Source organism: Aedes aegypti, chromosome 3, assembly GCF_002204515.2.
Source record: "Aedes aegypti strain LVP_AGWG chromosome 3, AaegL5.0 Primary Assembly, whole genome shotgun sequence".
Classification (NCBI taxonomy): Eukaryota; Metazoa; Arthropoda; class Insecta; order Diptera; family Culicidae; genus Aedes; species Aedes aegypti.
The window spans coordinates 348372958-348385691 of NC_035109.1; the positions used below are offsets into that span (position 1 = coordinate 348372958).

Below are 12734 nucleotides of genomic sequence, written 5' to 3' on the forward strand. Positions count from 1 at the left end.
TGACTTGTGCAGCAGCTCATAAGTGGCTATGATGCACCTAGTGGTAATAATCATGCTATATTGAAGAAATACAGAGCAGTATTGCAGATCTACTTCACATAGTTAAAACACCAACTTTATCCATTTTTATCATGATACAACATTCTATAATATTGTTCGTTATTTTAAAGACATGAACACCATCTCCAGCCATTTAGCTGCACAGACTGTAACTTAACACTAGAAAATGGATAAGCATGGAAGTGGCACAGCCGTGAAACATTCCTGACGACAAGTTTCGATAGCTGAAGCGAGAATCGAACCCACACCCCATGACATGATACGATTACTGCCTGACGACACTAATCACTCGGCCACGAAGCCCACAAGTATGTAGTGTTTTTAACATTATGTGTTCAATAGAACACGATGAACAATTTTGCTGAACCAAACAGTATAGATGATGTACTTTTTCCCATATGTTTGAGCTGGAAACCCCATATTAACTTCAATTCAAATGCGCCAGCTCATGGAACGACCAAATGAGTTGAAATTTTCAGGAAGTCTTTCTCTAACCCTAAGGAATAATTCTGGGGGTGCCCCGTGGAGTAAAACAACTCTATTTTTCTCCCATACTAAGCTGGGCCATTCTTATCTAACACCCACTTCGATGTTGGGGCTTGGATGAAGGAAGATCCACGAAACGTACCGAAATATACTGAAAAATTCTCCTATTTTCAAACTTTTCAACGGTATTTGTAAGGTACAGTGGGGGAAGAATTCGTCAATATTAAGCATTAATACTTGAATATGTTGAATGTTTTCACACCATTGCTTCGTTTTAGGTTATATTCTTACGCCCACACTGATACTATTGCAAAACTAGTACTGCACGTACACTAATACAAGCAAACTTGTTAGCTTCAAAAATTATTATTTTGAAAATTGTTTTCCATCAATCAAAAATCCACTGTATCTCTTTCTAAAGTCAAATACTATTAGTTTTTTCGACACGTGGCGAGCATTTCAGTTCTAGTTGAATGATTCACAATGAAAAATATGTGATTTTTATAAATAAATACAGATTAATTCTACATGGTACACTTACCCCTACTTTTTAATGGGGTGGGGTAAGTGGATCAAGTATTATTATTATTTATTGGCGGACTGCTTACGATAATTTTAAAAAGTTTTGGTATCCGCAAATGTTGTCTTCCCTTAACTTTATTCATCCCCAGCTTAAATTTATCAAATTGTCCAAAGAAAATTTGAATTATCCACCTAAAAGTTTTTTAACCTTTCTGATACATAAAAATAATAATTTTAAAATTTACACGAAACTTTCCGTTGTTTATCTAAGCTGAGTTGTAGAAGAGCGAAATATACAAATTTTCCAATTGAAAGCATACAATCGTACCTTATTTGACCATATAAATTGTTCTAGACAGATGATACAGATTTATTCATAAATGGAATAAAAGGATTTCAGTTTGTTATTCAAAAGTAAATGTAACTAATATTTTTAAACTACGAGTGTTTTTATAAAACATCGTTAGGAATAACCCTACCATACTTCTATATAACTTATGTCTATAAATGGATGAATTTTCTTCAAATTATTCTAGCTACAATATAGTTTTTGTTCGAATTAGTGGGAATCAATGTATAAAATATGTATATACATATATCTTGATTAAATAAAGATACTTTTTAATTTCGAACTACAGTGGGATTCCGTTTTTGGCAACAAAGTTGAAATTTTCAGTTGCCAAAAACGGAACCGTGCCAAAATCGGAACCCATATTTCAAATTTTATTTTTCAACTATTGGTTTTTAAAGCATCATTACAATGTTAATACATCATTTTTATGGAATTATAAGGCTTTGAGACTTCGAAAAGGTTCACTTCGAAGCATTTTCCCGAAGGGTTTTACTATGCTATGAATATATAGCTCCGTAATATTAAATCTGGCAAACGATTTTCTGGTCGCGTTTTTACGCCTCAACGTAAACAATTTCTTTTAGAAGTTTTATGCATAATTTTTGTATAAAAGGGCCTTGTAAAACCAATAATCGCATAAGTGACTTTTATTGAAAAACTGGACATTTTCTTAAAACTATGAGAGAAAACGAAAAAAAAAATGTTTTCTTTTAAAGACGTATTTGCGAATTCAAAGCACTGGGTATTGCAAAACGGCATGACCTTTTTTTCTAATTAAATGAACATTCAAAATCAGTTTAACTTTTGGACTTGAGCGTAAAATTTGAAAAATTCGGTAAGTTTGGAATTGCTCCTTCAATTTATGTTTCTGATGAAGTAAAGCATTTTATAATGATTGGTTAACTGTATCAAAAGGGCAAACATGAGCATGAGAAGATGCATAAATGTCTTGTAATTGTGTAGAATTTAATTTTTACTTGAAATAATTTTTAATTCAGCTTGATATACGTTTTATACCTGCCTTATGAAATCAACTGAAATTTACAGGATCCTGTTATGAAACTTCAAGAACCTTATAGGAGTCTTCAGGTTCTCATAAGAAATCTACAGAAAAAACGCTTGAGCTCTGAAGCATCTTGCCAAGCATCCGTAGGATCTCAAATAGAGTTCTCAGGATCTTGCTAAGGATTTTGCTATGAGTTAACATCTTGGAATTCCACTGCGATGTTGCCGAAAATTCTCAAGTCTCCGATGAAAAAAATTAAAAGTTTATTATTATTAGGCTACCACTAGCACACCTCAAATTCCGCTGGGAACCTTTTCAAAATCCTCAAGCTTTCGCCGGGAATATTAAAAATACTACTAGAAATTCACATTATCCCGCTTAAAATTTACAGGACGTCTTAGAGTTTATTAGGAATCACCAGCTTTTGGACATAATACTCCATAACCAGTTATGCACTCTAAAGATCCCTCAGGAAGCTCTCAGTGTCCACTTGGAATCTGCAGATATCCTCATGAATTCGTTAAAATTTCTGAAAAGTCGCACAAGAACGAAGAATCCTTTAAGGGTTCTCCATGTTACAGTTAGGAAACTCATAGACTCAGCTCGTAAAGAACATTTTGATGATGTTGAGACCCGCATCCTTGATTAACAATCTTGTACAGAATTTTGGATTGTCTGTTAACAAATCTAACGCCTTATAGAGTCTATAAAAAAGAGAGAACGTAGCTTCAAACAGTTGACGCAGAAAGATCAATATACACACCAATACCACAGACAAAAAGTAAAAACACTCTCAGTCGTATTTACCGCAGCTTCAATGGTATTATTAAAAATAAATTGTAATTTGGACTGTATTCGCATTTGTCATGTTATTAAATGAAATTAAAAAAAAAAGTGATGATACACGACATTTTGCTGTACATATTTGTATCTATTATTGCGGTGTGCTTTTACATACGCATTGTATATAAATCCATAATAAAGACAGCGAGACAAAATTTATGAATGTAACTCTGTGTAAGTCATAGATTTTTCGTTGCTCTTATGTCGGTGCTGGTGCTTTGTTCGAACAAGCTGTTCCAAATTTGAAGATCAGTGTTTCTTTTATTGTATCACCTACTGTCAGACTCAAGTGGGCTGGTCACTCAATATGAATGCCTATGAAAAGAGATTGGTCTTAAGTTGAGATACTGGTGGAGATTATTGGTGTCATGAAACGTTGCCTATGTATGACCAATGACCATTCTGAAGTAAATAAGCGCGTACGCGAGTCCTTAGTAGTTGGTGAGATTTGGGGAAACATCGACGAAAAAGGAGATCTGGAATGTAATCGGTGTGGAGTTGACATGCTATTCAAGTCACTAAAGCAATAGACACGATAATATTTACAAAAATTTACATATTTTAATGGAATTGAAAAATGTTGCCAAAAACGGATCCATTTTGTTGCCAAAATCGGGGGGTGCCAAAATCGGAGCATGCCAAAAACGGAATCCCACTGTATGCAAATGTAACACTACTAGCACTAATTACAAGATCAATAGTAATATCATTCGTACTATACATAATTACACCACATTTGTTTTGAGAACAAAAGTTTTTTTTTGGTGATCCACTTACCTGACCAAGTGGATCATTTGGCGCAAATTTTCATTTCCTCGTACTCAATACATAACAATCAGAAAAATCGAAATAAATGACGATTTGAAGAATATTAGTTCCTCATTTGTTATCCATAGAAAAAAGTTTGAATTGCATTATTCACGTTAGCTGTACATAACAATGAAGTTGATTTTTGATTTTTCTGTATCCACTTACCCCACGGTACCTTATGTGATTTTCCCGTTCAACCCTGCTGGAAGCCATAACGCCACTAAGAAACACATTTTTTTGTCAACAGATTCATACACACTTGAAGACGAGAAAGTTCTCTAAAACACAGTTTTTGGAAATTTCCTGCGCACGCTATGTCTAAACCAGACTATTAGAAAAATCGAATGTACATCAGATTTTTTTTCGCTTGAGTTTAGTATTTGGGTTATATTTTCATAATCGTATAGTTTTAAAATATTCCATCGGTGAAATTTTGATTTTTTCCACTTTTTAGGCATTTTTTATACTAAATCCCATGAAAATCACGTTTTCGAGCCTTTCAGCTCATACAAAATGTATGGAAAAAAATTTCACCGATAGAATATTTTAAAACCTTCCGATTATGAAAATATAGAGCTAATACTGATCTCTAGCGAAAAAAAAAATCCGATGTACATTCGATTTTTATAATCGTCTGGTTCAGACATGGCGTGCTGCGGTGATACGTCATATTATTATTCATTTACTTCTTACTGCGCCAATTAAATTAATTTATGGCTCCAACCAAGGTTTTGGTCCACGATCTTCAGATCCTGTTGCACCTGATCAAGCAACCTGCTCGTTACGCTCTATGCCTTTTTGACTCAACCCTTTTTTGTTTTAAAGCGATTCCTGGAGTGAACCGTAAGAATTTTTTTGAAAAACTTTTTTGGAACTCCTAGAATTTCAGAAACCATGGCTTACTCGAGATTCGCAACTTGAAGTGGGCTGAAATATATTTTGACATCAATTGTTTTCAGGAATAAAAACTTTCCAAGTTATCTTCATTGCTTTTTTTTCAAACGAGAGCTAATCACACTGGCGAAATTAGCTAGACGAAATTCTTCTAAAACCATCTCCTTTGAACGCATGATGTTGATTTGCGTTAATGTGGAAGAATATATGCTACAAAAGCCTATCATCTAAATAGAAATCACGTCCTTCTGAATTGCTAGCTATTATTCTCGATCGAGTCTGCATGAATTGATCAGCTTCAATTGAAACGTTTTATCATCTCCGACATAAACGAAACCAATTTGCGTAACAATTTGTTCTTTATTATGAGCATTAGAACAGCATTTTTTTTGGAAATTGGCTATTTTTTAGATTTGTATTTCGTGAGTCAAGTATAAATGCCATAGAAAGTCGAAAGAAAATTCAACTTCAACACATTTTTGATCGAGAAATGATTTTTATTCTTAAATTCAACGCTCATTATGTATTAGGGACAACATAATCTGGGACAAGTCAAATTTCACTTCTGAGAACAGTAAATTCTGATTGCATGTCATAGCTTGATTTTAACGGAACTCATAGTTCAGTTTGAATACTTATTTAAGTAATGACTCCTGTGAAAAAAAAAAAGAAAATTGATCAGCTCTTCCCCGGTTCACGGTAATACTACTTCAGGACTGATAACAGAACATCATAACGATAATTTGAAACAACAGTTGATTTGCCCTCATTGGACGCGTCCCGAAAACGGGCGGCAAACATGCGTCATGTACAATGTATATTATACATACGTACACCATCTAGACCTGATTAGGAGGCTTGGTCGTCAGTCGGTACCGGCGAGATATGTGAGAAGCATTCTACTTTAATCGGCAATACGTGCCCAAGAAACCAAACCTGCCGAGTCAAGGTGAACTGGTTATTACTTTTTCCAGATAGGATATAGCGCCTTCCGATTTGGCTGGCAAATGTCATCGACTCAAACAGTTGGTGTGCCTAGGGTAGAAGCGCCGGATTTGGCTGTAGTGCGAAATTCAGTAGAGATTATATAGGGGATGGTGGGAAGTTCTTGACGGGGTTTTGTTGTAGGAACATTACTATCAAAAAAATCAATTTTTTTTTTTAATTTGCTAGTGGTTTTAGGAGAAAAACAACTTGAACAACCAGCAAAAAGATTCTGGGATTCTTATTCTTATTTGGCTTATTAAAATATTGTAGTTACTTCTTGTAGAATTTCTGGAGATATTATTTTTAGAACATCTGAAGAAATTCTTGTCGAAATCCCTGAAGCAATCTCCGGAATGATTCCTGGAGCAATCTCGAGAGATCTATCTAGGAAAATTGCTGCGAGTATGCTTGGAGGAATTTCTGCATAAATCACTGGATAAAAAACAAGAGTAATTCAAAAACAAAAATCTTTAGAAAATTATCATGAGGAAGTCCTATAGGAATTTCAGGAGAATCCATGAAGAAATCTTTCATGGAATCCCTGGATTAATTACTTGTAAATGTTAAATCGACAAAGATAACTCTGATTAAATAACTGTAAAAGTTCTCATAGGAACTCAGTTGGGACGTAACGCAGAAAACAAGAAGAAAAATTTTATGATTGGAATTTGCATTGGGGCTTTCCTTAGCCGAGTGGTTAGAATCTACGTCTACAAAGCAAAGCCATGCTGAAGGTGCCTGGGTTCGATGCCCGGACGGTCCAGGATCTTTTGGTAATGGAAATTTCTTTGACTTCCCTGGGCATGAAGTATCATCGTACTTGCCACACGATATACGAATGCGAAAATGGCAACTTTGGCAATGAAAGCTCTCAGTTAATAACTGTGGAAGAGCTCATAAGAACACTAAGCTGAGAAGCAGACTCTCTCCCAGTGAGGACGTTAATGCCAAGAAGAAGTTTTAGCATCAAGAGGACAATATAGGGCCCACCATATATTATTTAAAATATTTTCTCTGAGGCTGGTGCTTCTACTCTACCATAAAAACATCGTATCTTACTAGATCGAATCTACACTGCGTATACTAGCGAAACGAAGTCATTAGAAAGGCCCAAGGTTACGTAAAGTGGTCGACAGCCTAACCCTAACCCAACATCAATCAACATTTTTGCACACTGAGGCTCTGAATCAATGACACAATGTTGGACAATGATCGCGGTATGCAGTTTCAAGTATTAAATCCTTTACCTGTTGTTATCACTATCCACTAGAAGTGCATATTGATAGCCATGATTATTGTTGTTATTGCTGGCGATTCCGCGTCCGGTTCCTCCTCCTCCACCTCTCGACGAACCATTCTGGATGCCGGTTTTACCACGTAGAAAATTCATCTCAATTGTAGCCTTTAACACAATTTCTTCACACTTGCCTCTTCCAAACACACCTCCAGTAAACGATCGATCGGTTACACTTTCATTTTCACTTGCACATGATCCAATCGTAACAAACAATTTGGTAGAGGGGTATGAAATAGATCACAATAGAAGGAACGATTTCAATTATTTCCACAGGTTTTCCATGGCACTTCACAACGCTGATGACGAACTGCTGGATGGCAATTATGATCGAAAATCACACAATCAATCGCGGTTATAAGATCACGCTGCCCTGCATCGCGACGTAGCAAACTGATCGACGGAAAATCTTTCCCGACCAAATTACAGACAGGCGCCAACGGACAATACAACAACGATTCGCTTCCACGATCAACGGAGAACTGAACGGCTCCAAACCGATAAGCTGCCATAGACGTCCCAATAAAAGCTCAGTTCTCAGTGTCAGTCGGGGGTTTTGTTCAGATTTAATAATCGTGCTCTCGCTCTCAATCCAACGGAGTCGGTCTACTAAACTGATATGAGCCGAGTAACAAAACTCAGCGGTTCGGTTTGGTGGAGTAAGCTCATGAAAGTGGAATTATTCGAAACGAAAGATAGTGCAGCGATCATAAATAACTGTCTTTGGGTTTACAATTCACTATCCGCAGATAAAGGGTTTCCGAGTGGATGTTACTTTCTCGGAAGGTGGAAATACAAAAATCGTCTTGGTAACTGATACTGCATTAAGCATACAAGTGTATCTACAGCAAAGTTACTAAAATATGTAACTTACCCAAAATTTACAAACATGCAACTGTGATCAGGGCTGGGAATGGCAATAGTAGTAGGCCTAAATTTCGCGAAATTCACGTGGCTTTCCTGACTACAGCAGTTTAAAAGCGTGAATCTCATCAAGTAGCCTCTGTTGGGTGCATGAATTTTCTAAATCAGTAGTGTCATCGCACGCTGCAAATCCCTCCAATAAAAATTCAATTTACCGTTTTGATTCATATTACGGACACTTAAGGCCTCAGTGAAGTATAACCCAGCAGAGAGCATACAAAATAAATCATTCTGTATGATTCTTTAGCGTTATCAAGCGTTGAAAGCCCTTAACTTTCGAATGGTGGGTAAAGAATTTGCTTCCGCAACTTGGATAATTTTTAATAAATCAAAATGTGTGGCCTTTTCATGATTCTTATTCCGGACACTTCCTCACTTTTGCCTCATATTCCGGACGCTTTGATTCGAATTCCGGACAGCTCATGATAATCATTAATGGAACAGTCAAATCATCAATTGAAATCGTCAAACCACTAAAGAGACATCTAAGGTAGTTGGGCATTATAAATTTTCAAAGATATTTATGGAAAATGCTTACTAAAACGAGCCTTGAAATCGAGAACTTTTAAACGGCAAAAATTGAAACATTTCGTGTGAAATGTTTCCCATACAAAGTAGAGTGTCCGGAATTTGAAGCTGTCCGTAATATGAATCAAACGGTATTCAATATTCCTAAAAACTTGTAAAGTATTGTAACTTTTTCGGGGATTTATTACAATTTACAGCAAATTGTCGTTCAGAATAACACCAGTAATTTTCCTGACGATATCTCCAAGTAATACTCCTGGGATTCCTCCTAATATTGTATCAGAAATTCTTCAATTTTTTTTTATTTTCAAATAAAGTTCACAAAGTTTTTATCTAGGCATTATTTTATGAATGTCTCCAGAGAAATGTCATAGAAATATTACAGAAATTTCGTTAGTAATTTTCTAGAAAAACAATCCAGAGCGTCGAAAAATAAATGCTAACCTCTGATAAAACTAAGTTCTCCAAAGTAAACTAGAATTCCTAACAGAACTTTTGGGCTCTTGAAATACTCTAATATGATTTGCTAAGATAAGTAAAAAAAAATCAACCGAATCTCTGGATATTTTTTGCAGAAGTTCCCTGAAAAACATCGAATGGGATCCTTGAAAAAAATATGTAGGAATGATCAAAGGAATTACACTGACATGATTGCTATAGTATTAAACATGAATTAATTTTTAAAGAATTTTTTGAAATCATACTTGAAACTTACTCGAGAAGTGTTAGAAAGAACTGCAGGAGAAATTCTTAGATGCAATGCTTGAGAAATTCTTGGATAAATTTCTGGAGGAACTACATAAGGAATCCCAAATTTATTGAGGAATTAATAGAAAAGTTTGAAATAGACTTCCTAGAATTATCCCCTAGAATTTTTGGAGTCATCCATGGCAGTAATTGTGGATGAATTGTTTGAAACGCTTCGAACATCTTTTGTCAGTGTGACTATTTCCAGCAGCCTCGTTTTCTTCGGCAACTTTCCCATAAGAACTGCAGGCAAATCTCTCCAGCAGCTCCAAAACAGCCGCCTTTTGAGGCTTAATCATTTGAATTGTTGATATCTCTGGCGACATTGCTTGTCCAGTCTCGGAAATCTCGTGAGCGGGAAGTCGATTGAGTAAGGAACCATCTTAATGGTTTGGGTGGTGCGTTTTATTAGAAAAATACTGTGTGTCGCATGGTGCCGAAGCCGTAAAATACCCTATATGCATTAAAAAAAATCTAGATATATCATCAGAAGCTGATGCAGGTATTTGCCAAAAGACATGTATTAATTCTTTAACGGCCTTCTCGAGATAGCTTTACATGAAATTAGTAAGATACCTTCAAGAATTCAACCTGGATTTTTAGGAATAACCTTAGAAGCTACTCTAGAGATTCCACAATGTATTTCTTATGACATTCCTCCAATGATAATTTCATAAATTTCCCTGGAATTATTTCAGTGATCCTTCAATCGATTTCGCAAGGAGGTAGATGATTTCCAATTAAAACATTAACAAAAATTCTCTAGAGATGTTCCCAGATTTTCTCCACAATTGTTGTTCAAGTTTCAAAGGTTTCAACCAAGAATTTGCCAAAGGATGGCATTAGAAGCTATTCCAGAAATTCTTCACAGATTTGTGAGCTCTGTGGCTGTGCGGATAGTGGCGTCAGTCGTTTAAGCGTATTATGAATGCCGCAAAGCGTGGGTTCGATTCCCGTTCCAGTCGATGGAAACTTTTCGTCAAACTAAAAATTCATCACTTGGCTACTGGGTGTTTCGTGTTGTCTGTTGTCCAATGTTCGTGATTTTTTGGTCCGTGAAGCCTTTAGCTGAAGACGGCGTAAACGTCCAGCAGAAATTCTCTCTCAATTCTCTGTTAAAAAAAAATACCGAGGAATTTTCAAAACATTCTTAAGACATTATTTGAGAAATCTTTGTGAAAATCCTGGAAGCATCGCTATAACAAATCCTTCAGTAATAACTCCTGATGAACTCTTACGAAAAATATTGAAAAAATATAAACTAAATCCTGGGATGAAATTTTGCAGGATTGAGTTTCTTGAAAAACATTGAACAGCATCCCTGAAAAAATTGACATTGAAATAATTGACATATTGAAGAATCCATGGAGATTTTACTTAGAAAATAATCGAGATTTCTAGATAAATTTCTTGAGGAACCTAATGATGAATCATTGGTCGAATTTATTGTGTTCCTCAATAACAAAGAGTTCCTAATAGATTTCCTTCAATTCATTGAATATACCATACATGAATTCAGGAAGAAATGTGAAAATGGTAAGAGAATAACTGAAAAAATCAGCGTAGGAACTGCTTGAGGAATTCTTGTAAGGGTTCCTAAAAAAACTTAACCACTTTTATCACACACGGGGTGGGTGGGGTGTGGCCGAATTTTCTCTAACCTTAGGAAGATCTGCTAAAGTAACTACCGTAAAATAGGGGGTTAAGGGATAGAAAAAAATGATTCCAAGATCGAGCAATTTCTCATTTGCTAATAATTGAACAAAAGACAGTCCTACAGATGTCCTAACTTTTATACCTATTAAAAATCGATTACAACTACCCATGGCAGATTTCTGAGATAATCATTAATATGTGTCATTTTTGTTGGAAATGCAAAATGGGGTGTTAAGATATTTTAGATTTATAAATGGAGTTCTATCTTTTCAACAGCAACACATTTTTATTAATCAATAACTTTTATATGTTATGTATTATTTCATTGGTTATTTTCATTCTACATTTGAAGATACTTCAATATCATTCTAGTTGGAATTTCAGCATTTCAGCAAAGGTAAACCGTTCTATTTTGACTGTTTAATTGTTCATTCTATTCGAAAGCAAGCTAGATATTAGTGCATAGTACAATTATCTTGAAATTATTTTGTACTAATATGCAACAGGATTATATCTTGCAAATTTGCTGTTTTCAAATCCAAGAAGCTAGCCACTAAGCGCATCATAGCCACCTATGACGTTGGGCGAGCTGAGGCACATGTCGCATACATATAAGTGACTGTACGGGAGTGCTGATCTAAGCCTAACTTACAACAACTGAAAGAGTAATGAAAATGAGATTAAATCCAGATACAACCTTCTGCAATTTTGTTCATTAGGGTATCAACTAATGTATTTGTCATTCTGGGCTCATTCGAACGCGAACAATTAGTATACGGAACGAAACAGTGACATAGGATCAATTTTCAATATATTTGAGATTAATATCTCATACAAACTTCAAATCTAAAGCGCCAGCTGGTGGAGCAACCAATTGATTTGAAATTTTGAGAGAGCGTTTTTCTTACCCCAAGGCTCATATCTAAGGGGTGCCCGTTGAGTTTTACAACTTTTTTGTTTAAGGGCCAGTCTAATATGTATGGACTTAGCTGATGTGACTTATTTAATAAGTAGTTCTTTCACTCATTGATTTTCTTCAAAACCTTGTCAAATTTAGATAATTGATGGATCAGATTTATTACTTCAGTGAAAGTGCTTTGTGTTTATTAAGCATGATTATTTCATTCTTTTTGTTAAGCCAAAATTTAATATCAAGGCCAGAATTACCAGAGAGTGAAATACTTTATAGTACTACAACACCATAGGCGATCACATAACATCACCTCGTCATAGAACGGCATTTTGTCTTATTATTTAAATGGATATTACTGACCGCCCTTTGCTACTATCCGCAACCCGGTGCACGCACCCTGTTGGGTCTCGAAAACCTCGTAGAAGATTACAAACCGTCAACGGAATTTCCCATATATTAACCCACATTGCTCATTCAAGGGTCTGATTGTGCTCCTAACCCACCCTCAGTTTGTAATCTTCTCACCAGCTTGAAATTATATGTTCCTGGAGTATAAATGATTTCAATGAATGATAACCGTGTTATGCAGAGGTTTGAATAGGATCACTAAATCAGAATACAAAACAATATCTGATTGTAATAAAAACTTTGCCATTGTTTTCAAATTCATGCAACCCCCTAATCAACACTACAAAATACAGCGATCAAATAT

General features: G+C 35.5%; 1 protein-coding gene across 3 annotated transcripts in view; it reads right to left on the reverse strand.

Moving 5' to 3' along the window:
- The window catches only part of LOC5578081 (copper-transporting ATPase 1), a 54260-nt gene that overhangs the window by 37725 nt on the left and 3801 nt on the right, over nucleotides 1-12734 (reverse strand). Inside the window, exon 1 of one of the 3 annotated variants that reach the window (XM_021853643.1) lies at nucleotides 7208-7735. The exons of 1 other annotated variant lie outside the window; for it this stretch is intronic. In XM_021853643.1, the coding sequence (XP_021709335.1) occupies nucleotides 7208-7350 (143 nt within the window). In that variant the 5' untranslated portion in view covers nucleotides 7351-7735. Of the gene's footprint in view, nucleotides 1-7207; nucleotides 7752-12734 lie in introns of those variants that run through there. One more of the 3 variants, XM_021853646.1, reaches the window with a different exon arrangement.